The 24,950-nt window shown below is 40.2% G+C and overlaps 2 protein-coding genes across 2 annotated transcripts; one reads left to right on the top strand and one right to left on the bottom strand.

Annotated features, from left to right (window-relative positions):
- Nucleotides 1-730: 730 nt before the first annotated feature.
- On the bottom strand, nucleotides 731-7,643 carry LOC138610880 (sphingosine-1-phosphate phosphatase 1-like). Its single transcript, XM_069683748.1, has 3 exons — nucleotides 6,646-7,643; nucleotides 4,042-4,131; nucleotides 731-3,360 (listed from the first exon to the last, which is right to left on the bottom strand). Exons 1-3 carry the CDS (start codon nucleotides 7,327-7,329, stop codon nucleotides 2,809-2,811), a joined length of 1,326 nt encoding a protein of 441 aa, XP_069539849.1. The 5' UTR covers nucleotides 7,330-7,643; the 3' UTR covers nucleotides 731-2,808.
- Nucleotides 7,644-9,237: 1,594 nt separating this feature from the next.
- Nucleotides 9,238-24,393, top strand: LOC138585040 (voltage-gated delayed rectifier potassium channel KCNH5-like). Its single transcript, XM_069657261.1, has 12 exons — nucleotides 9,238-9,310; nucleotides 10,790-10,913; nucleotides 11,388-11,494; nucleotides 11,602-11,730; nucleotides 13,207-13,325; nucleotides 13,567-13,959; nucleotides 14,083-14,175; nucleotides 15,013-15,442; nucleotides 20,479-20,678; nucleotides 20,902-21,154; nucleotides 21,238-21,434; nucleotides 23,335-24,393. The coding sequence occupies exons 1-12, from the start codon at nucleotides 9,238-9,240 to the stop codon at nucleotides 24,391-24,393; spliced, it is 3,177 nt and encodes a 1,058-aa protein (XP_069513362.1).
- Nucleotides 24,394-24,950: the final 557 nt, after the last annotated feature.

The following is a 24,950-nucleotide window of genomic DNA, read 5'->3' as shown; positions in this document are numbered from 1 at the left end:
AAGGATTGTTTTGGGTGGGAGTGGAGGGTAGGGATTTCACAGTCTCTGTTATTATTAATGTAATTATGTATAAAAACTTCAATAAAATTGTATGGGGGAAAAAAATGTTGTATGGAAATATTACTTGAAATACTGACATAAACAGTTAAAATCTTTCATGAGCTAATAATGCATGACAGCAAAGATTGCTCAAGGAGAATCACGCCTTGTGCTGACCTCTGTGAATTCCTAAGATTCAGATGCCAATCAACCAAAGTTCAATTTATGAGGACAGCACGGTCAAGACCCATGATTAGGCTGGATGTACGTGTGGGTTACAAAACCAGATAAAGACCTAAAACGTTATCTCAGTAGCTCAAAGGTTAAGCATGAACCCCACATGACCCCATGATGTCTTCACTGACTATTAACATGGAATTTGACCTATTTAAAAAAATGCATTGATAATGGAATTTTGCTTTACTTCATCATTTAAATGTAGGTAACTCACTTTTTCCTGTACTCATCTTCATTGGTCTTATTTCAAATCTAGTATCTATTTCATTTATTTCTAAATATTGATTTCTTGCCGGCAGGTCGAAGGTCGTTTTCCCGCCTACAGAAAATCTCATACCTGCAAACTGACAGCAGATTAGATGCGATCCATATTCACAGTATTCACATGTATGTATACACATAGTATATTCACATTACACCTAGACAATAAAATGCATGATTTGATTTTTGTTTCTGGAATATTTTATTTTCCTTGTTTGAGTATTGTTTTCAATAACATACAGTCCTTGCATGACAGAAAAAGATGGGAGAATGGATGGTAATAATAGATCTGTACATATTCATTGATTACTGGATGATGATATGAGTATAAATGCTTAGTCATTAGTATTCTGACATGGGTATAGGAACAAACCATTCAACAGCAAATCACAAACAGTTAAGACACTTAGATAAGTGTTGTTATACACTGTAGGGCAGCAGGAATGTCTCCTTAACATAAGTCTTAGAAATCAGGTATGCATGATATAGGTTTAGATTTTTCTCAGCTAGATTAAGATTGCAAAATACTTCATCAAAAATATATGTTACTTTAATTTTATGCATTCAAATGATTATTCAAAGAGAACTTAACTTACATTTGGACCAAAAATACAAATGTTTCTGAAACAAGCGCGAACATGAACAAAAAGTGATGATATTCTGATTATGGTAATGTCAATAGCTGTAATGTAACCACAGGTCCTCTTACAGAGAGAGAAAGAAAGTCTTGGAGATTTAAATATAGTCCGTTTAACTACCCTGACACCTGCGAGCTTAAATACTTACAGTATTTTAATGCTTTCAGGCTGATGTGAATGAAGCACAGCAACAACTGAGAAGTGGCGTAGTTTCACACATTACCTATCATGGTTTGGTTTATTCTTGGAGCACTGAATTCTCCTCGACATTATTATATGTTTCGATCAAATGAAATGCAATATATTCCTCATTAATGAATGCAAGCATCATTACAGTACATCTGATAGATCTCATATTTCTAAGGTTCCAGTTGACACTTAAAAGTGTCGACCACAGGTGGATCTTAAAGGATAAGGCTGGTGATGTTCTAATTTGTTGTTATCGTCAACAAATCACAAGAAATGACAAAAAACTACTTTAATCCGTCTCTCAATACTTTATGACTTCACTTAGTCTTTGGCTCTGGCCCTGAAACCCACTGGCTTCTAATGAAGACTTCAACGTTTTTAAAAAATGGGCCCAAAATAAATACTTCATCTAAAAAGGCTAAATTATTCTTTAATTATCTTCAACATTTAACACTGAAACAGAAATAAATACTGTGTGTTTTGGGGACTATTTTCAGCCGCGGATTAATACACGCGATGTATTTTATGATATAATATATGTGGGATCAACTCAGAAAGAAACTGCATTGCCCATGCTCATCATAATGAATGAACACATCGCCTAGTGCAACAGTGTGGCTCATTGTTCCTTTTTTTTTGGACAATGACGGAGCTCTATGGCACTGAGGAATACTGACAACATTAAAAACTATAGAATATCACCATATTTATCCTTTAAATCATATTATGTGCAGAAACATAGACTTAGGAGGGAATTCACTAAAGGATTACGCAGCTTTTGCACCCACAAAACCTGTGCAAATGACACAAAAAGACTCCGCCTCATTATCTAAGCACATGCAGAGGGTTGAATGCAGCCCAAAGTGTGCTGCAGAGCAAACAGCGTCTCTGGTGCCATTTGCGTGTATTTAAATGAGTCATTATGCAAACATTCGGGGGAAATTTGGCCTAGCACCTAATACACAAACGACAGCGCTAACAGCACTGCGCAGTTAGAGTGACAATATTACCGACTGCAGAGTCCTGGTAGTAACTGCGGTGCACCTTTTATAAGAGCTGTTACACAAATTTCCAGTGATCATGACGATAATTCCACCTTTTGTGTGGAGCGCAGCACCATGGAGCAGAGAGTGAAGGTGCAGACAGCTCCGCTTCACAATCACACACAAAACAAGAGCAAACTGCACGGTTCTGTGAAACTTTATGGACGTGTCTGCGCTTGAATATCATTAGTGCAGTTTGCTTTGTGAATCGGACCTTGAGACGGAGCAGATAGAGGATGCAAATGATGCCAATTTATGGAGCTATCAGCAGCCGCAATTCATTCTTAGTGAATTCCTCCCTTAATCTTGGTTCAACACAAGCAGCATGTTTCTGTAAATGCTGTTTGCCTTCATCATGTAGGTGACCACGTCAGCAGTAAATGACAGTTTGCACACAACGCTCAGGCAAGGTTTAAGATCCTAAAGAGGAGAGGCACCACACTGACACAACTGAAACCAACAACACTGTAGACAATGTAACGGTACGGCAACTCTACTTTCATGTGCTGCCTCGCCTGTCTCACATCATCTGAAGGCAGCCCGAACAGTCGGCATAAGAAGGGAATAGTCACTGCTTTCATGACCATTCTTGTCACGAGGATGACAGCGACTCCGATGAAGAAGCGCAGCAGGGAGAGAGCCACCATGCTTATGCTGAGTGGTGGGAAAGTTAGAGGAAGTGAGGACAGAGGATGATCCAGCAGCAGCCCCAGCTGATAGTTCACGTGGGTGGCCAAAGCAGCTCCTGCCCCAGTGCCCAGAGCCTGAGCTGTATCGCCCCGAGAGGTGCTCCAGGAATCCAGAGAGAAAGCCACAAGTCCCAGGCTCACATGTGACAAGATGATCACCAGTGGAGCATAGCGGTCTGTCATGTAGAAGCTGTCGATCTTTTCCAAAAGTGGCTGGAAGAAGGCTAGAATAAGAAGGGTGTAGAGGAAGCCAGTAATTACCTCCTGCAACACAGGGACACAAGTTATTTTAAACACTATGAAAGCCAATTTTCATAATGTTATACTCTTGTTTACACTCTTGCTTGCTAGTTTCAAAAGCCAGAAAAATATTTTTTTATAATTCATTCATTATGACATACTTGACTTAAGTTTTAAATGATTTCTTTTTTAAACTACTTTCTGGAAGTAGGAAATAAGCAAAGCCCAGGCTTTGTTAGTCTCTTATTCTACACCATTAAATCAATTAAACATTGTTGCCTCTTGTGGGCAGCAAGATATTATACCAAGAAATCAAATTCGAGCTATAGTCTCCTAAGATTCTTAATACCTCCTGTAAAATCAGATAAGCAGCTGATTGGAAAAGATGTGTCACTTTTGTAGTATGCAGAACACTCAATAATATCTGCTATCATCAGTTGCCTGGCTACCAATCTCTATCTAATATAACGTAATGTACTGGCTTTGATTTGTTTATTGGCTCTGATTACAGAGAACTTTCCGTGAATCATAAATTAGAAGCTCCAGTGTAAGTTATAAACATTCAAAACTGGCCATGTGGGATTTGCACATTAATTGGCCATGGTGTTCTATTCATCCCAGACCATAGGAACAATGTGTCCAGGTGGAGCTGCATACGTTTACTGAGGTATTGTGTATTTCACATATTTCATTTCATATACTTACCAGAATAGAATGCATCCCCATATAGACTCTGCTGACACAGACCAGGACGCTCCAGCTAAGAGCCACAGATAAGCCAAAGAGGAAGGGGTACTACAATAGGAAGAGGGCGTAAAGACAGAAAGATGTAGTGTTAAATATGATATAGATATTAGAAAGGTCAACAAATACAATAATCCTTATCATAGTTTTCTAAAACAAAGACCTTCTTCGGTGGGCTAGTGGGTAACCCATTGATTACAAGCAGAATATTCAGTCTGGAACAAGAACAAGAAGCTTACAGCAGCACTGTCCATACTAGCAGGAACAAATTCATTTCTTGCTTTAGGTCACTGTGTGAAAACAGGAATGTACAACCATGCTAGCAGGCTGTACAACTACACAATGTTGCTTTGAGTTAAAACGCTAATCAGCATGCTAATATGATGACAGTGACAATGTTAAAATGGTTTAACAGGTGTAATGTTGACTATGTTCACCATCTTAGTTTGGCATTTTAGCATGCTAGCATAGGAACACTAAAGTGATGACAGTTCATCCATTCTATAGTTCAAATATTTCACAAAACCACAGAGGTCAACATCATGGTGGAGCTAGAGGGAAAGTCAGGGGAGACACAAGAGTGATTTGGATTTGGTGACCCATGAAAAAGTGTTTGAGATATTTCATTGTTGACCCACAAATTGGCCATTATAACCATTCCTCGAGGCAGGACACGCACAACCAATTAGCATAAGCCTTAATACACTATCTACCCAACATTTATAATGTTCCTACTGCCCTGGAAGCTGTTGGTAATCTGCATCTTATCTTTTCTTTTGTAATCTCTTTCTCTGAAATACTCCAGGTCCTTTGAAATATGTGAACTTGATAACACCAGAGGAGTTCAGGAAGTTCAGAAACTGCACATGTTCTGTACAAACCCCCTGTATCAGTGTATAAAAACAATTTATATTTATTTAAGAAAACTTTGCTTACACTTAGCTTGCATGTATGGACAAAGACATTTTTTGAAGTAATAAGAGAATGTATTTCTTTGCATGAAACATACAGTGTGCACAAGATGCGGGCTGTAGCTGATTGAACTAAGAGATTACAAAGGAACCTTGAAATACAGGACGTACACGGGGTCTGACAAAGGGCAGGAATGCATTGTGTGCTATTAATGCGTGACTTTTATAAACAGCATAGAGGCTGTTGACTCTTGTGATGTGTGACATCTGGGTCAGGGTTATACAGTATTCTTTTTTTAATCCCTTAATTAATGCATTTTGGTTGAGACTACAGCTTCTGAAGACATAAAAGTTATAAATGTCTGCAACTAAAGAAATATGCACTCGGTCTCTGAATGTAACTTCCTTTTTTCTGTCTTAAGATGTGATAGAAAATTTCCTTCTTCCTTTGGGCTCCTTTGGCCTAGTTGTCTCTGTCCCCTCCACTCACTATTTGCCACGTATCAATATTTTGTCATTTACATATTAAGTCCCTTTTGCTCATTACTTGTACAACATTAAAGAAATGATCATATCCTTGACTTTTGATATTTGCGTTTGAATTTGTGAAAGAAAAAAGTAGATCTACTGCTGCTCTACATTGTTTTATCTCTTTGCACAACCATGGTGGTGGAAAATCCAAACTGTCACAGCCCTATCAGTAGGTGAACACATTTCATTGCTGTGAGCTCTGTGACCTGACACGTCCATGGACCTGACTGATATTACACCACTCATTACTCTCTCATCTCTCAAATAATTCAGTAACTCTCCATGTGTTCTTTAATCCCAGAGTCATACTTTGTTGCTTCATAATGTTTACTGAGACATAAATACTTCTCTTACCTTCCCTCTCTCAGACAAAGTACATCAACAAGTCTTTATTTAACCAAAAACAAAGCTACCTCTTCACTGCTCACCTGTACTTCTCTGACACACCCTGTCTGCTTTAACAGGGGAATTTGTGATTTATGGAGCACAATAGCTGCAAGCAACAACAATAACTTAAATGTAGTCATGCTCTTATTACTCAGACTGGGCTGTAGGGCGTCATATAGGACTGGACATCGAGGGTGAACTTTTTATTTGTTATTATGTCGGGTTATTAGGTCTGGTCTTCTTTATTAAGATCTTAACCTGATCAAAAACATATAGTAAAACTGGCTGTTTGGGGCCAAGATGTGCCTGATCACCTTTCATTTGGGTTAACATGTTAATATCCCATGGATAAAGACAAGAACACTGACATCTAATGTGACATGAAATAGGAGGAAAACACTGCTGTTGCATTGTGATTTATATACAGTATATTAGGTTGCACCAAGTAATCTGACTGTAATAATACATTTCTAGTACCACGCTGTGTTTTGGCTCAGAGCTGGATTAACACTGTAGGGGGCCCCCTTGTTCCTCCCAGCCTTTGTGCACAGTGTTGCTTTTGAGAACCCCTTAGGTCAGCTGGAATTCTCCCCTTGACCCCTTTGCCCTGTTGGCTATCAAACCTCATGTCTGCTTCTGCTCTCAACTTGTACATTTCTACATTCAGTTCACATCTTAAGTCTGCAAACGTTGTGCTCACTTGTATTTTTGACACTGTGTTTGAATGTGTGCTCACCTCCCAGCGTCCATATGTCAGCATGAAGAGACAGAAGGGTATGGCTGTCCCTGTCATAGCGTGTGTGGACGGCATGCTGTACTCGGAGTTGTAGAAGACCTCCACCTTCACCACTGGAGGGGAGGCCGGTCTGGACCAGCGGACCATGTCCTTGGTGGATTGTCCCACGAACAGGTTCCAGGCCCAGACCACGATGAGCCTCCGGCTGACCAGGGCGTCGATGTTCCAGAAGAGGAAGGGGAAGAAGACGATGAAGAACATCTCGTTGCCCAGCTCAGTCCCAAACGTGAACAGGTAGAATAGAAACTTGTTATGGATCAGGAACTCTTGACCCACATCTCCGGTCAGGGAGTTTCTCCGGAGAGGTTTCGCTCTAGCGGTGTCTGAGTCGACATGAGCCGCCGCTGATGCACCATCAGGCCTGGCGGCATTGTCACCCTGCATCCCGTTAACCTGAGCTGAGGTCGCGTCCCCGGCTGCCCCATTCCCAATATTAACGTCCGAGCTTTGGACCCTCTTCCTTAAACCGGGACAGTCCGGCTCCGGCTGTCCACTCTCTGACTTGATCTTTTTTTCCGGAAATGTCCCTTTAACGCCGCATAATTGTTGAAACCTCGCTACATGGCAGGGGTCTTGGAGGTTTTTACACACCTGTATAAAAGTCTTTGCAAAGTCGTTCGCCATGACTTAAAATAACCGTTAAACCGTTAAAACACGCAACACTTTTCGGTCCTAAAAATGGAGTTCATGTTCCTCGAGCTCAGAGAGAAGCGTCGCGCGGCGGCCGTTGCATTTCTTCCAACGGAATAAAACAACAGTGATTTGATCTAATGGCACGGAGCGGTGACTACTACCTGGTGTCCGTATTCAAAACACAGACCTTGTACACCGGCGTGGAGGTTTTGGAAGGCAGCATCCAAAGTCCGTTACAGTTAACCATTACTTTAAGGTATATCCTAATACATATAACCACCGACTAACTGCGTCAGGCCGCTATTCCTGTTTTCATCGCGCTTCTTCTTCTTCACTGGTTCGTTTTCTTCTTCGTCTAACGTAATGTAAGCCGCTCAAAGTCTCAAATGTTAAAGTGCTACCTCTGCTGGAATTGTATTTAATTACATACATTAAAAATAACATTTTCCCTTAAAAGTATTTAAATTTACAGGTAGCGTAGTTGAGAAGAGGTGTTTAAAGAATTCTGGTACATTTTCTGAATAATAATACTTAAGTGTAAAATACCTAATTACAGGTAAAAGTTATGCATATATATATAAGCAAAATATTAGGATAATAAAAGTCTGCTCATTAGGGTTATTCATAATATTCCCCATATTTTTTGATTTTTAAAATCATTTTCAGTTCCTATTTTTAATTTTAATTTTATATTATAGGGTTTGTAAGAATGCTGTTCTTCGTTAGGGTGGAGCTCTTTTTTTTTTTTTTACCAATTTACATAGGCTACTTTTGGGTAGTTTAATCTATAACAATACATTATATTGTATAAACTGATAAAATGTTTTATATGTTGAATTCTTCTCCACAAAGTACCCATAGAAGCCACAAAAATTATATAAAAAGTGTAATATCTGAAATGTTGTGGAATAGTAAACTATTAAGTAGATTAAAGTAGCCTTACAGAAATATTCAAGTTAATTATTAATACCTTTACATTTTTATGGTACTTGAGTTATGTTCTTCCTTCCCTTAGAATATACATTACATTTCCTTTATTTTCCCTTTATGCATGTGACAGCACGAATTTGCAAATGATGATTAGAAATTCCAAATAATACAGACTGAAGATATACTGACTCACATTTATCTCCCAACATATTAACAAAGATTTTCAAATTTCATTTTTCACTTTCCACATGGGACATTATACATTAAAGTGAGTTATGGATAGTGAAAAGGAACAACACAATTATATTTTTATCATATAAATAGTAAATGCAAATAAATACAGTGTACATCCAAAAAGCAAACAAAAGCATTGAGCCCATAAAACATTGTGATAGAATTTCGTGACAGTCTATAAAAACAGGTGTGAGAATCGTAAACAATACCACCAAGAAAACACCGGAAAATCAGTAAGATATCCTTCAAAATAAAACTCACAGTTTTTTGATACGATAAAAGCTGCTGTCAATCTCTTTTTTTCAATCAAATTAGTACAAAGTAAATCTGAAAAATGATGAAAGCGCACAAAACTCCATGTAAGTTGTCCGATAGGCTACATGTTTTAACCTCAGTATCTCTTGAATCGATCAATGTGGCAGTACATGTTTTGCGAAAACGACAGTCCGTGGATGATAATAATAATAATAGAAATAACAACAATAATAATAATAATAATAATAATAATAACCATTTACCTTTGATGAATAATTAATTTGTGTTCAATTTGTACTGAAAATGTCACATTCGGCAACGAGACCTTTACTTTTATAGCGTCAGCCGGAAGTATCTCTTTAAATCTGTCTGACTTGACTCTCGTGATCCAAGCTCGGGTCGGCAGGCAGCCTAACTGAGAGAGGTACTTAGTAACATCAGCACGACACGAGCTTTAAGTCTCCGTCCTGAACCCTCATCATGCATGGGGGCAAGAGAGGACTGGTGGCTCCGCAAAACACTTTCCTGGAGAATATCGTCCGGCGCTCCAGCGGTGAGTTTTACTCTGACAGGGAAACAAGAACTAATGGCTTTTGATTTGGCTTGTCAATCACGATACCATAAAGCACAGGCTGCACGGGATGCTAAAGTAAACCTATTGTATTTTTTAACGAGGCTACCTAACAATGCAACATATGTCAAATCGCATGTCTAAATTCATGTAATAAACTGAAATCAGCTTTTCTTATGATATTCCTAAATACACGTTGAATGAATGATAAAAAACAAAAAACAAGAATATGTTCAAGTAAAATAACTTTTTAATTTGGCAAATTATTTTGAATATGTGTTGGCTGGACACTTGTATATGCCTGACAAAAGAAATTAATTAATACAAATCATAGACAATACAACACATCAGTGTTGCAGTTATGCTGATCAGAGTCAGAAATAATTAAAACCAAAAACTGCTCCTGATATGCTGCATGATGCCTTTCTAGTGGCATTGTAGACTGACTTTCACTTATTAAATGTCTGAAATGTCAATACTCATGTGAATATAATCAGAGAGACAGTAAATATGAGAACAAATGAAAAGAAACCAATGCACTTTATGGTATTGTATCTCTAGTAGCATGCCTACTTTATGTAGTAATATTTGTTCATCTTTGTTGTTGTTGATTATTTAGAAAGATACCTCTGCCATTAAAACCATATATTTGCATGGACAGTTTGCATGGCAGGCAGTTTTTAGCCCATGCAAGTGAGTGTTTGTGAGATAGGAGGTTTTCAAGTACAGATCAAGTGCATGATGTCAGACAAAATGTAAAAGAAAAAAAATACAAAATGCTTTAACTGCTTTATTGCTCACCTCATTTAAACAAATTTCGTCTGTGACCATCATGTGACATTCAGTCATTATTTTCTGACTCTGAAACACAACAAACGCCTGCAGAGTGGACTCATTCGTTTCAACATAAACTCATCTGACACTCGAGCTTTAAGTTCATTACAAAGCTTCCTTCCAAACTGCTGTGAAGCCGGAGAACTTTGCAGCTCTTTATCAATATTTCATTTACATTAAGACTGGAACAGAAACATTTTATCTACAACAATTTCTGCCCAGCGACTCGTCTGATTAGCTCTGTTTACAGCTGCTTGAAATATTAATGATGTTTTGTCCATTATATATATGGTTATTAAAAGAACAAGAGTTTGCTTTAAAGTGGATTCAATAATTGGAACGAACTCTTCAGGTTTTTTCAAATTCATTACAGAATTTATAGGAGGAAATAAATACATTAAAACAACACCATATCATGTTTAAATACTTAGTTTCCAAGAATGGATCAGTGGCAGCAAAGCTAACATCAGTGCAGTATCTTTGAGGTTGTGGTTTCATAACTCCACCTACGATGAGGGTAAGGTTCCCCTAAATAGCTTAGTCGACAGGTGCAGCAGTCGTGTAGGTGTGTTTTTGCAGGGACTATATTTGTGTCTGACTGCTGTGTACGTTGATGTTTTGTTGCAGAAACAAGTTTTCTGTTGGGAAATGCTCAGATCGTGCAGTGGCCGGTGGTTTACAGCAACGATGGGTTCTGTAAGCTGTCTGGATTCCACAGAGCTGAAGTCATGCACCGGAGCAGCACCTGCAAGTAAGACGGTTATAGTTGTGTGATGGCCTGAGTGTGAGGATACAGTGGATGGAGTTTAAAATACATGATGTAATGATGCAGAGGAAACTTATTTCATGTTGATGCTTGAAGAAAGATTATGACCAAAAGCCTCCTTAGGTGAATACTACACTGTAATTATTATTATTATTTTATAAACACATTTTCATTTAGTGATTTTTAAATGTTTTATATAAAGTCAAATTAAATAACAAAACAAAACATGAAGATAGAATAAAAAGACACACTTCCTGTTAGTTATATTTGACAGGAAGTGAGCTCATTGCTGAACAGAAAGAGAATGTGAATGAGCCAGATTTAAGAAACATATCTCAGGAAAAAAAAAGATAATTTCATTAAATACGTTTGGAAAAATATTCAGTCAACTTCAGTTTTATCTTTGTTAATAGTCTGCCTTTTTACCTGCTAACAATGACTTTCTCTATCATCTCTCAGTTTCATGTATGGCGACCTGACTGATAAGAACTCAATCGACAACATCAGACGGACCTTTGATAACTATGAGTCCAACTTCTATGAGGTGCTGCTCTATACAAAGAGCAGTGAGTATCACTACCGAGTCCTATGTTTTAATGGGAATCATCGTGATCACGGTAATTTAAATAACAACGTGTAATCCATTGTCCCTCTCTCATTTGAATTGTTACAGGAACACCGATATGGCTTTACATGCAGGTCGCGCCGATCAGAAATGAAAATGACAAGGTGGTGCTTTTCCTCTGCACCTTCAGGGACATCACACTTTTCAAACAGCCCATTGAAGATGAGTCAACAAGAGGTGAGACCGGTCATGTTCTTGTATCCAGACAAGCTGCTTTAAAGTCATTTCTTATTCCACCTAACTATCAAATCCAGATTGAATGACAAGTGGCAAATGAACGCTTTGTTATGGTCTGACTATTTTTAGCTCAATTTGACCAAAAAGGACCAGAGAGGGCAGCCAAAAGTCTCAGCACACATGAGTGGCTGTGACTGTTCCTGGTTTGTGACATACAACAGTCCAGGTGTTGTGCGTGCGGGTCAGCGAACACTGGTCTCTGTGGGTCTGAGCGGTGCCATGCCCCAGGGGATTCTGGGAGCCACACAGGCTTTTATATACATCAGGCAGAAACAAAGGAAACTCAGGCCACACGGGGAGGATAAAAAATACTGCTTATACACAGAGGGAGAACGAGAGCAGAAGACTTTTTGAACACAAAAGAAAGACTTAAACATCCTACTCAATATGTGCTATGTGCACTCTGTCATTGCCTTTGGGATATTGCATCATATTGCTGGTTATAGAAAGAAGCATATGTATCAAAGCGCGTACTGCGGAATCTATTTGGGTGACATATTGCACCAAAACTTATTCAGCATTCACTTTTTTATTACACAAATTCATTTCTACAGGATGTGTAACTCTTTTTTTGCAGAGAAAGGCTGTGAAAAAACCTCCCTGAATGATGCCTTCATGCACATTTGTATAAATTGTTAAAAATTACTTCCAAAATGTTAAGATTTAATCTTGAAGTTCTCAGTTTCGTTCTATTTAGCGGCTCCTTATGGCAATAACAGGCAATTGTGGGCGCATACGTCCCAGATATCCAGACATCTAAGGTTGGCTCCAGCTGTTAGGATTGTAACTCACGATTTTCCTCGCTTTCCTTTTTAGACTGTTTGCCTTAATCTGAGCGTCAAATTAGTTTCACTTATTTTTGGCTCAGCCCTACACACAGGTCTGTATGTAACTGACTGAGTAACTGACTGACTGAGGTACTTTTAGAGCCGTAGAGAGAGAGAGAGTTGCGACATCACAATGGCGGATCACTGAGCATATTGGACCTCCACTGACGCGACTCTCTGTCTATACGGCTCTGGATACTTTGTTCAGGGAGTAGGCGGGGCTTCTCCTCCACTGCTCGTCCGCTGTCCTCACCTACGTCTGCAGCACACACCTGCTTTCAAACACGTTGTCAACGGCCTCATAAGGACAGTCCTTGCAACACACTGCTCACAAAAGCACAAATTGACCTAGGTTATGACCTAGTCTTGTTGAAGTTGTATCTGTAGATTATTGTTTACTCACAACACTTGCCGAGTGTGATGAAAAACGCGGCACAATCTGGGCGCCGCTCGTGATCTTTTCCGCAAATGTTGCCACAGACACCCAGTCCATAATAATACTATATACTGCGAATGCAAAGGCTTTCATCAGTGGGCCATAGGCTCAATCACCATTGTGTTATCTTTCTATATTTTTGTCTGTTAGCAGGATGGACAAAGTTTGCCAGACTGACCCGAGCACTGACCAACAATCGCAACCTGGTGCAGCAGCAGCTAGCTCCGCTGAGCCAGACCGAGGTCACTCACAAGCCCTCCAGACTGGCTGAGGTGAGCAGCCTCCGGGTCTAAAAGGAGAGTTTGTTTTCAAATTGTATTTATCCATGTTTCAAGTTTCAAGGTACACAATATAGAGTGTGTAAAAAGAATTATAATCTTTTTCAATCAAAAAATGTATGAAAAATGTACCCTAAAATACACACATCAATGAGACAGTAAACTTTGCATTTCTGTAATTTGATGTTCATGTGATTCTGTACTCATGAAAGTAAATGTTCACTCTCATTCAAAGGCCCTCCAGCTGGGATCAGACATCCTCCCTCAGTACAAACAGGAAGCCCCCAAAACCCCCCCACACATCATCCTCCACTACTGCACCTTTAAGACCACGTGGGACTGGGTCATCCTCATCCTCACCTTCTACACGGCCATCATGGTTCCCTACAACGTCTCCTTTAAGACCCGGCAGAACAATCTGGCCTGGCTGGTGCTGGACAGCGTGGTGGACGTCATCTTCCTGATCGACATCGTGCTGAACTTCCACACCACCTTCGTGGGTCCTTCTGGGGAGGTGATTTCAGACGCGAGGCTGATACGGATGAACTACCTGAAGACGTGGTTTGTCATCGACCTGCTGTCCTGTCTGCCCTACGACATCATCAACGCCTTTGAAAACGTGGATGAGGTGGGTGAATTTATTTATATTGATGATGATTTTTGACATGTTTAATGTGATTTATCACTGAAATGACAGGCATAACACTACATATAAATATCAAAACATATCTAACTGACTGTTTCTATGTAGGATATCATCACATCTGCGACTCCAGCAAGTCACATCCGCGAGTCTTCACATTTTCACAGGAATACCACACGGACAGAAGACTCTGTACTACCTGTAAGAAATCCATCTTTTAAAGCTATAATCAATATTTTTTATATTAAAAATTGGTCAAAATTAATATATATAATTTAAGGAGTCACAAAAAACAATCACCTTACTGAGCCCTAGCTAGTTGTGTTTAAAGATTATTATTAAAAACAGAGCTAAAGGAGAGATCATCATTTTTGACCACAAACTCAACTCCACATGATGCTAATGTTGCTCCATATCTGGTTAATGAATAAATAGGTAGTTGTTTGCTCACAACCATTTCTGGTGCAGTAAGCCCTAATGTGTCAATACTGTGGTTAGAGCTTGTTGTGCCTTCCTCAAGTGGCCCAAAAATGACTGCAGGTTCAAATAAGCTGTGATTGCTGTAAGATTTACTATAAGGTTCTGCTTTTGTCACAAGTTTCTATTAGACTAACAAGATTTTCAACTTCCAGTTACTGCTCTAACTATTGTACGGAGCTTTAAAATATAAATGAACCTTGTTCATTAGCTATTAGGAACCCACAGACGAATTGGAATCAGTGTTTTAATGTAATTGTAAGAGTGGAAAAATGAGGAAATCCTCCTGAACAATGAATGCACTCAGTAGAAGCAGTAGTAGCAACAAAATGTGATTATTTTCATCATCAATTAGTCAGTTGTTGTTTTTTAATAGTTAATACTCATTGGGTCCTTAAAAACTCAGAAAACTTGAGCTGACATATTCAAAGTGCCTGTTTTGTTCCGGCAACGGTCTGAAACCAAAATAAATAAATCAAAATATAAGCAGGTCAATTTTCAACCCCTCACTTCACTTCTCCAGTGTGTTACGTCTGACTTACATCCTCTATCTGTCTCCAGGGTATCAGCAGCCTGTTCAGCTCCCTGAAGGTGATCCGCCTGCTCCGCCTGGGCCGAGTGGCCCGGAAGCTGGACCACTACCTGGAGTACGGCGCGGCCGTCTTGGTGCTGCTGGTGTGCGTCTTCGGCCTGGTGGCCCACTGGCTGGCCTGCATCTGGTACAGCATCGGGGACTACGAGGTCATCGACGAGACCACCAACACCATAAAGACGGACAGCTGGCTCTACCAGCTGGCCCTGAGCATCGGGACTCCGTATCGCTACAACGCCAGCGGGACGGGACAGTGGGAAGGAGGTCCCAACAAGGACACGCTGTACATTTCTTCTCTGTACTTCACCATGACCAGCCTCACCACCATCGGGTTTGGAAACATCGCTCCGGCAACAGATGGAGAGAAGATTTTCTCCGTGGCGATGATGATGGTCGGCTGTAAGTACATCTTAAAACACAGTATAACCTTTTTATATTCATATAAATGTTTTATAAAATATCTTAATGCATTTGAAAATACATTTTCACATTTTAAATCAGCTGCTGCTTTCCTATAAATGCAATAATAATCTTTTCTAAATCAGAAACAGGAAAACAAAAGTCTCATAGATCTGATATTACATAACAAATAGTATCATTCTGTCATTACTATTCTTGTTCTGAGTGGTGCTTAATGGAGCAGTAAATGGAGACACAGTCAATAAAGTCACATAGACGTGTAATACAGATACGCACCAGCTCTTTCTGCACATTTAAACAGCTTCCAGTAAACACAAGGCCTACAACTGTCCTGTTTCTCGCACAGATACAAAAAAGTCTAGATTTACTCAATTCCCAGTTGACAATTTGTCAGGTCCAATTCAAGTGAAGATTTTCAAAAACAGCTTAAATCAAAGTGACCGCTGTTTTTCTTCTTCAGTGGACAACCTTGACAGTCCAAATCTGAGTAGAGGACAAAAGAACAGCAGCTCCACTGTTTTTGTCTGTGGCTTCACAGCATGAAAGCAGTATGTGCTGAATATTCAGAGAATAAAATGGAAAATATTTCATAAGTTATGATTGTTCACACTCCCTTGACATACAAACTTTTAACTGGTATATGCCAATTAATTAATGTCAGGCTCCACCAACAGATTCTACTTCCCACCGACACCAGGCCAAAGACTGTATAAAAGAAAATGAGTCAGTTTGTAAGGAAACGTATGAGAAAATTACTTTATTTTTCATTTGATTTATTATGTCACTAAACATTTTCCTGAAGACTTTATGGTCTTAACTGTTAGTTTTAAGCTAATATTGAATTATGTTCATTTTGATATTATTTGTTCCCATCTAGAGTATAAGTGACAATAAAGCAGGATACACTTTAAGGCTTGGCTACCTGTGATTGACAAGTTGCAACCAAGGCGGTCTGTCAACCGGGATAGAGAGGTAGCAATGCGTTTCCACCCTCCCACCCAAAAACATGGTCACATCTGGCTCCAAAAAATCAAGATGGCCACGGCCAAAATGTTGAACTTCATAACAACAGTCCATGGACACAGTGGCTGCATCCATTTCTTGTATACAGTCTATGGTTTGGTCTATTTTAGCTGCTATCAGCATTATGCTAATGCTAGAACCAGATGGATCTTTGAAATTTAAAACTGTAGCGACTTCAAATATTATCTACAAAAAATATTCAAGCTAAACATTATTGTTTATTGCATTGTTGCCATTTTGCAATTCAAATGTGTATAGGCCATGTCAAGCAGGGCTTAAATTTAGCTAGTTCTAGCCTAGCTTGCTAGCAACCACAAAGTGGTTAGCGTAACAGCAACTGCTTCCAATAAGAGCGTTTCTTCAAGGCCAGCAGTTTATGTCAGCAGCTGGAAGTGTTATCTTCCAGTGACATATGAGCAATAACATGTCATTTATTATTTACACATTTATGTATGTATTTGTTTGTTTATTTGATAGGCACAGAGCATGTTAAGTAACATCAGTATATATACAGGATGTTAATAAGCAGTAGTTAGCACGAATGCTAATCTGAGTCTCTGCAGAACAACAGCTGTACATCGTTACCATTTTTCCTTCTCTCTATCACTCTAACAATACATATATATTGATGCAGTTTCTTTTCATTCATGCATTCATAACAAGCCGACCTTACAGAAGCCGCAACAATCTGGATGCGTTCACTTGCATGTGATGCTAGACACGCTAATGTGCTCCACCGCCCTGCTGGCTCTCTTCCAGCGGCCAGTAAAGAAACATATGGTGGAGATGTTGTTCAGGTTCAGAGAATCTGCACAGATGTAAATTTAAATTGAGACCAGTAGGATCAACACATGGCTGGACAGACAGTCGGTGGGTCTTACAGGTTAATGTGTGGTGTAGCAGAGATCAGTGCTGATAACGTGTCGTGCTTCATATATAAACCACTAGAATGTATGCATGAATTCCTAAAGCACTAATAAACTGTAAGGTGCTGTTAAAACATAAGATATGCAGAGTAATCTGGCAAAAAAACTTTACCTTTTACTGCAACTCAAATAAGCAGTGTGTATTTTGGAGTAATCCAGAGAGACTTGCTAAATTCTGCACATTTAAATGATCAACTTCTATTTTTAATAATTGAAAGAAGGTATAAATATATCTTCACACCCCCCAGGACTCAGTAATTCACAGGCTCTCCTGACTCAGTGTAACTCAAATTTAGCTGCAGCTTAGCCACTTGAGCCACAGTGCAGTGTTTAGGACTCAGCTTTGTCCATAATAAAAAGTGACATGTTCTGCGGCCTCTGCAGCCTCTGTGAGGGTCCTTCTAAAGGCTGGTCATCAGTACCCTCTATTAGCAAAGCATTGTTTTTGTGTCAGTACAGTCATACTGCAATTTAAAATTCAAATACTCATGGAATAAAAAATATATGACTTTTTTAATATTGCTCCTTTTTGCAAAATAAAAGGGACAACTTACTCTTGTCTTAAACTTATATATATTTTTGTTTTCATTTTATTAATCCAGTATATTTTTACATCATAAATATTCTAAGGTTTTAATTATCAATAAATAGACACTTAATGTGATTAATAAAGAACTAATTATGTAGAGTCTTGTGCTCTCATGTTTTATAACAGTACAGGATTATAAACAGTCTCAATTTGTCTTTCAATGTCATATTTTTAAGTGTACATCAAAACTATTAGAAATATAAGAAGTGATGAACATTAAATCTCACCAAGCTAACAATGTTCATTCACAAAAGTCAACTTGAAAAGTGCTCTAAAAAAGGTCCAGCCAACCTCATTCAAACTCTGATGTGTTTATAAAAATAGCAGCATCTATTTTTACGCAGGTGTCTCTCTTGTTCTTGTCACATGCTGCAGTTACAGTAATAGCTTCACCTTTAGTGTCACTGCCTCCACTCTCAGTCTTTTCTTACAGTTCGTCACGATTCGCCCTCGTGCGCTGACCTTTGTCCCACTCCTCTAAAACAGCATGTAAAGTGATGCAGTGAAAACAGTGAGGGAAACCCAAAGTGACAGCCTCGCTTCAAGGTCTGTACTTTCTAAAGTAAACACCCAGTACTCTGGTGGTGTTTCCATCACGAAGATCACTCAGTCACACTGAAGTGTCCGCCTCGATTACGGCCCTTAAATCTCCTGCTACAGATACAGGAGTGTAATTATGCGAGGGGAATGGGAGAAAAGGGAGAGTTTGCCTGCAGGCTGGACTGTAGTAAAAGGACAATGAGCCATCGTGTTAGTTATGTATCCTAACCTCTGAGATCCTGCTGCATCCACTGGAGACGACTCCTTCCTCTTGAGTGGGTAAAAGCTCCCGATAAGAGATGCTGACTGACTCTTTGAGGTCACTGCAGCGCTGCAGCACACCACCCTTACAGAGGAATATTTGCATTATGAATTACATTATGAAGGCTCAATCCACCACTCATTGTTTGACTGTGTTAAATAGCATTGTTGACCTTTCGGGGTCATAGGATTGTTGTCTACTCGCAAACAAACTGTTTACACTTTTTGTAAATTGTAACACTTGTGTCAAAGTTAAGGTGACTTTGTGCTCGTCTTATCCGGCTTAAATCACATGAACTTTTTCATTAATTGTTTTTTTCCCTTTCAAAATAAAACTAACATCATTCATTTTTAAAATGTAATTCTTCAATCTATTGATTATGGTGTAACTACTGTAAATGTACTTGACTCTGAGGGGAAAATTAAAGGTTAATGAATTGTAATATATAAGGGCTTTTTACAGAAGCAATGCACAGTTTGAGGGGGATTTTAAGGAGTAAAAAAAAGAAAGAAATTGTTCCCTAAACAAGGAAATACCCTTCCTTAATTTGAATAAAACACACGATACTTACTACAAGATACTGGTCACTGCAAACCCAAGCAGCCAACTTCAACAGACCCCGGCTCCGTCATGCGAGCTCCAGGTATTGACAACGCCGATACTACAACAACGCATTAATCACAAAAGAGAAAAATAGAGAGAAAAGGATGGAGAGAAGAGTTTGGAGAAAGAGGTGTGTTAGAAAGAAGAAGGGGGAGGCAGAGCCAGGCACTCACCCCCGCCGGATTGGGCAGTACGCTGTACATCCCCCTACTCCCTCATTTTCATGAGGGAAGAGAGGAGAGAAGAGAGAGCAAGGAAGATAGGGGATACTATCTACCTACCACATGGCTTTTAACAGCCCCCACAACTCAGACTTGTAGTTAGATGGGAAGTGAGAAGCAGCACATCACCAGGGTTATCAAGTGGGCACCTTAAACTACACCTTTTAAAGGGGCCCTATACCTTCTTAATATAGGTGTTAAATCTGACATCTTACATGTTTTCATGTTGTTTAAATTACCTTTTAAATTACCTTTTAAATTGATCATTTACCTTTCCAGTTACAAATTGAGGGGTTGACTATATGGAAAAAAAAATTATTGTAAGAAGGTTTTACACTGTATGGACTCAACATTCCTATAATCCCTTAAAATACTTTTGTTTCAGTCCTTTAAATTATATATGATATAATACATACATATCTTGCGTTCAAGGTGAAATGGTTAATTTAATTTGGTTAATGGTTAATTTGCACCAAAACTTCAAAATAATGGTCCTTTAAAGATAAAAGCTAAATGGTAGGACAACTTGTTTAAAGTAAATGTGATTTTAAGGAACATTTTAAGGCTATGCTACCCCCTTAAACGTTTTTAAAACATGCATATAATCCATTAATTTATTCAATAATTAACCCCACATTAGAGGAGAAGTACCCAAATACTGTTTTAAATTCAAATCCGATGAGTATCTTTTTCGTTTACCAGAAAACATTTCACACCTTCTTGAGAAAAAAAATCCTAATGATCCCAAATGATTTACCAAAATAAAACACCCTCACTACAGCTCAGTGTGTTTGTGATGCAGCTTTGTCGTTACCCGGGTTCCTGACTTCGCTCTCCATCTTTTGTTTTAGCGCTGCTGTACGCGACCATCTTTGGAAACGTCACCACCATCTTCCAGCAGATGTACACCAACACAAACCGCTACCACGAGATGCTCAACAACGTGCGCGATTTCCTGAAGCTTTATCAGGTTCCCAAAGGTCTGAGTGAGAGGGTCATGGACTTCATCGTCTCCACCTGGGCCATGTCTAAGGGCATCGACACAGATAAGGTATTATTATGATTTAATGTACTGTCATAGACTTGTCACAAGGTACTAATTTGTTGGAGATACGTGGAAGCAGGTCTTTTTGCATCTTGAGCTCCTGCAGCTCTGAAAACCAATGTCAGATTGTTCAGTATAATAAAGTGTTGGTTATACTTTAGCTGAGCTACAGGCAACATTACAGCAGATTACATGATGAACTGCAGTGATATCTCACCATCTCTCTCAGGTCCTCTCCATCTGTCCCAAAGACATGCGTGCAGACATCTGCGTCCACCTCAACAGGCAGGTGTTCAACGACCACCCGGCGTTCCGTCTGGCCAGCGACGGCTGCCTGCGCTCTCTGGCGGTGGAGTTTCAGACCACGCACTGTGCCCCCGGAGACCTCATCTTCCACATCGGAGAGAGCGTCGACACTCTCTGCTTCGTGGTGTCCGGCTCGCTCGAGGTCATCCAGGACGATGAGGTCATCGCAATACTAGGTACGGTATTATGAAATACAGTACATCAATGCTTTGTCAAAGTCTGTTATAAACAAAGTGATGATGTTTCCGTCTCCATGCAGGTAAAGGTGACGTGTTCGGAGACGTGTTCTGGAAGGAGAGCACGATGGCTCGGTCCTGTGCAAATGTGCGAGCTTTGACTTACTGCGACCTGCACGTCATCAGGAGGGACGCTCTGATGAGGGTGCTGGAGTTTTACACGGCATTTGCCAACACGTTCTCCCGCAACCTCATCCTCACCTGCAACCTACGGAAACGGGTAAAAATGACTCTTCATGAAAAATATAGCTGCGATAAAAGAATATTGATTGTTTCTAAAATATTTGTTTATGCATTTACTGTATACCTTTGTTAGAGAGTAGACAGTAAAGGGACCCCTGGACGACCAATGTGCCCCTGCATGTTAGATGTAAATTAGAGTACTTGTTGTAGGGTGCAGCCAGGGGGCGTGTCCAAACTTTTTGGTCCTAACTGGGGCACTGAATTATGCAGGGGTGACATTAAGTAGTACACGCACACACACGACCTAATTGCATTTATTTACAATTTCTGTCTGTACTATTTATTTATACTTTTACTACTAACATAGAGGTAGAATACAGTCGTCATATTCCTGTGAATAGGTTTTATAAGTTTAAGAAAGAACACGACAAAGTGCCAACATATAAATCTTCCATGCTTGATTTTTTTAAGGTCTCAAAAAGAAGATGTATCTCCAAGTCAGAGTAAAAAGTACCAACAAAAGAAAATGTCATTGAAATGCCTTAGAAGCTACGAGCAGCCTGTTGCAAGTAAGCCCCACCACTGACAGGGCAGACAGCCAATCATATTTTAAGATCATTGGGTGGCACCCGGGGTAGCAGATTTTAGGTGGGGCCCTTGCCACCCAGAGCCAAATGAAGCTATTCAGTCCTTACTTATTACTAATTTAAATGTGCACTTCCGTATTCAGTAGTTATATCATTCTGCACACGGGCGTTCACATTCAGCATGATGAAACATAACACAAGTTCATCATTTCAACCTCAGCCTCTAATAAATAATAGAAGGAGCTTCTCCAGGCTGTACATTTAATCCCACTGTGGCACTAAGATGAATCGTTCCAGTCTCGATTGTAAGATGCTCATATATCCCCGCGCATCCTCTGGGATCAACATTACAAACATTATTAATAATGAACACTCCCTTTAAAGTCAGTCTGGCACATGTGGTTTGTTTAGCTCGAAATACTTCCACATCTTACCACTTAAATTATGCACTTTTATGAAGGAATTATATAGACACACATTTACTTATTATAATGTATTTTCCAGAAAAGCCGTACATACATATAACATTCTGTTAGAGTAACATGCAATGGGTTTATAATGATTCTATAAGGTTTTAAGTCATCTTATTGTTTAGGCTCCTTTATTAGAGGTCAAACAGCGTCAGTGAAGCTGCTTCAAATCCAAACAGTTGCAGTCAAATTATGGCTGCATGTTAAAAGATTTATGGCTTTTACTGTAAAATGTATTCAATGAAAAAATAAAGCCATGTTTTATTTATTTGAGCAGCTTTAGAAACTGTTTGTGTCCGCATAGGTTTAAAATTCACTCTCTGCCCTCTTTAATGTTTCGTGTTCAGCTACCCTGCATCTAAACTGCACCAGAACAGTTATATTTAGTCACCGCTTGTGTTACTTGTGTTTGTATGGCAACATTTTGCTTTTTGGTTACAGTGTATTTTGGGGGACAGTGCAGCTGGTTATATTTTTCATAATAAAAGCGCCCCAGAGCTGGTGGGGATGGACATTTCTGCTCATGGGCGCTCATAGACCTTACAGTAATAGATTATTTTGTCTTACACTGTTACACAGAGGTCAGTTCATCAACATTAACACTGGGAAAAGAAAAAGAGACGTTGAGAAGTGGTTTAAACTTTTCCTTTGTTTCAGAAACACTCATGGGCTCGACATCGCTCCATTATTGCTCCATTAACCGTCTCCCCTGTGCATTGCTGCTTTCAAGTCTTTAATATTTCAGCACACATAGCAGGTCGAGATGGTAATCCTTGATATAAAGCTGCATTATATATGTACATTCTGCAGCAGGACTGTAATGTAAATGTGGCCTCTGTGTGTATATCCCTCATCATGCACGTGCTCTCCCTCTTTGCAGATCATCTTCAGAAAGATTGCAGATGTGAAGAGGGAGCAGGAGCGCCAGAGGTCCGAGGTGACCCTCTCCATTCCTGACGACCACCCGGTCCGCAAGCTGTTCCAGAGGTTCAGACAGCAGAGAGACGCTACACCCGGGGAGTCCAACGCTTACTGTGATCACAACTGTGTGCAGGTCGACTCAAACTCAAAAACGGTGTCCTCTCAGCAGCAGGAGTACAGCTCTGCCGTGCAGAACAATGCACCCTGCGCCGGAGGAGGCCTGGCTGCACCTCCTCCAGCATTAGAGAAGTCGGAGCAAAGCTGCACACAGGAAGCTAAGGAGCCTAAATCTAGGCCGTGTGCAGGGATTCAGCTGTCCTGCCCTGTGCAGAGAGGTGGTGCAGGTGGAGAGGGAGCTGCAGGTGGTGTAACCAGCAGCAGAGGTGGGCGAGGATGGGCAAAATTTCGAAATGCCACTTCAGCTGCACCAGCGCCTCCTGCTGTGGAGCAGGAGAAGCAGCCACAGAAGGAGGAGGAGTGGCCTAAAGGATCCTCAGAGCGGTTGGCGACGGCCAACAAGAACCAGGATTTGGAGGAGGGTGGAGAGACAGGTGGAAACAGCGCCGGAGAAGCAGGGGAAGAAACGAGCGCCCTGCACAAAACAGACTCCTGCGACAGCGGCATCACAAAGAGCGATCTCCGCATCGACCGAGCCGGAGATTCAAGAAGCTCCTTCGAAAGGAGCCCGATGGAAAAGAGCCCGATTGAGAAGAACCCGTTCGGGCTCAGCCTCGGGGTCGACTCCCTCAAACACTCTTTCCCTCAGCCGGCCCCCGAACAAGCGCTGCTTCACGCCACCCTGCACGACGCCAAGCTGGAGCTGAAGGCCGACATTCAGATCCTGAGCGGCCGCCTGTCGGTGCTTGAGTCTCAGGTGAGCGAGGTCCTCAGGCTGCTGTCGGTGAAAAGAAGACTGTCGCTGCCGCCGACGTCGTCCCCAAAGGCCAGAGTGAAAAATCAAGACTCTGTCGCTGCTTCGAGGCCTGTCGCACCAAAAGAGGACGATGGACCTTTTTGAATTTACCGACCTCTTAAGAACTTATTTATTTATAGAAGCACCAGTTTGCATGTCCTGCTGGACCGCCAAAGAATTTCTTGAGTGCATGCTGAAATCCCTTTCATTTAACCTTAGCTTTGCACAAACCCAGGGATTATTCTTAAACAGTAGTCGTTCTTACAGACTATGCTCCTGTATGTGCTACACTTGAGTCAAAATGAAGCAGGAACATTTTTTAAACGATCATTTAAAAGAAAATAAGTTGATTTTTTACAAGCATCATAAACCAATGTAGCTCGATTTAACTCATGTGTGATATTCTAATGAAGGCTTCTCAGCCTGACAGGACAATCAGTGAAAAAGGAGGAGCTGAAGTTTAGTTATTCTAAACATATTTTGGGTCATTTTCATTTCTCCCTGTGCATGTGTGGGTTCCCTCCAGTTACTCTTGCTTCCTCCCACAGTCCAAAGAAATGCTTGTTAGGTTCATTGGTGACTCTACATCGCCCTCAGATGTATGTGTGAACAGGAATGGCTGTCCCTCTCTATGTTTCAGCCCTGTGATTGACTGGTGATCA

This window comes from Semicossyphus pulcher, unplaced genomic scaffold, assembly GCF_022749685.1.
Source record: "Semicossyphus pulcher isolate SPU_LCO1_2020_fin unplaced genomic scaffold, fSemPul1.0.p SCAF_11, whole genome shotgun sequence".
Taxonomy (NCBI): Eukaryota; Metazoa; Chordata; class Actinopteri; order Labriformes; family Labridae; genus Semicossyphus; species Semicossyphus pulcher.
The sequence above is the reverse complement of the archived record's forward strand: the minus strand, read 5'-3'. Positions and strand labels throughout refer to the sequence as shown.

Coding starts and splice junctions, on each gene's coding strand:
- LOC138610880 (XM_069683748.1), bottom strand. CDS start 7,329: ATGGCGAACGACTTTGCAAAGACTTTTATACAGGTGTGTAAAAACCTC. Junction 4,132..6,645: donor TGACATATGGACGCTGGGAG/GTGAGCACACAT, acceptor TTCCTATTGTAG/TACCCCTTCCTCTTTGGCTT. Junction 3,361..4,041: donor TGGGGATGCATTCTATTCTG/GTAAGTATATGA, acceptor CCTGTGTTGCAG/GAGGTAATTACTGGCTTCCT.
- LOC138585040 (XM_069657261.1), top strand. CDS start 9,238: ATGCATGGGGGCAAGAGAGGACTGGTGGCTCCGCAAAACACTTTCCTG. Junction 10,914..11,387: donor CACCGGAGCAGCACCTGCAA/GTAAGACGGTTA, acceptor ATCATCTCTCAG/TTTCATGTATGGCGACCTGA. Junction 13,326..13,566: donor AGCCCTCCAGACTGGCTGAG/GTGAGCAGCCTC, acceptor TCTCATTCAAAG/GCCCTCCAGCTGGGATCAGA.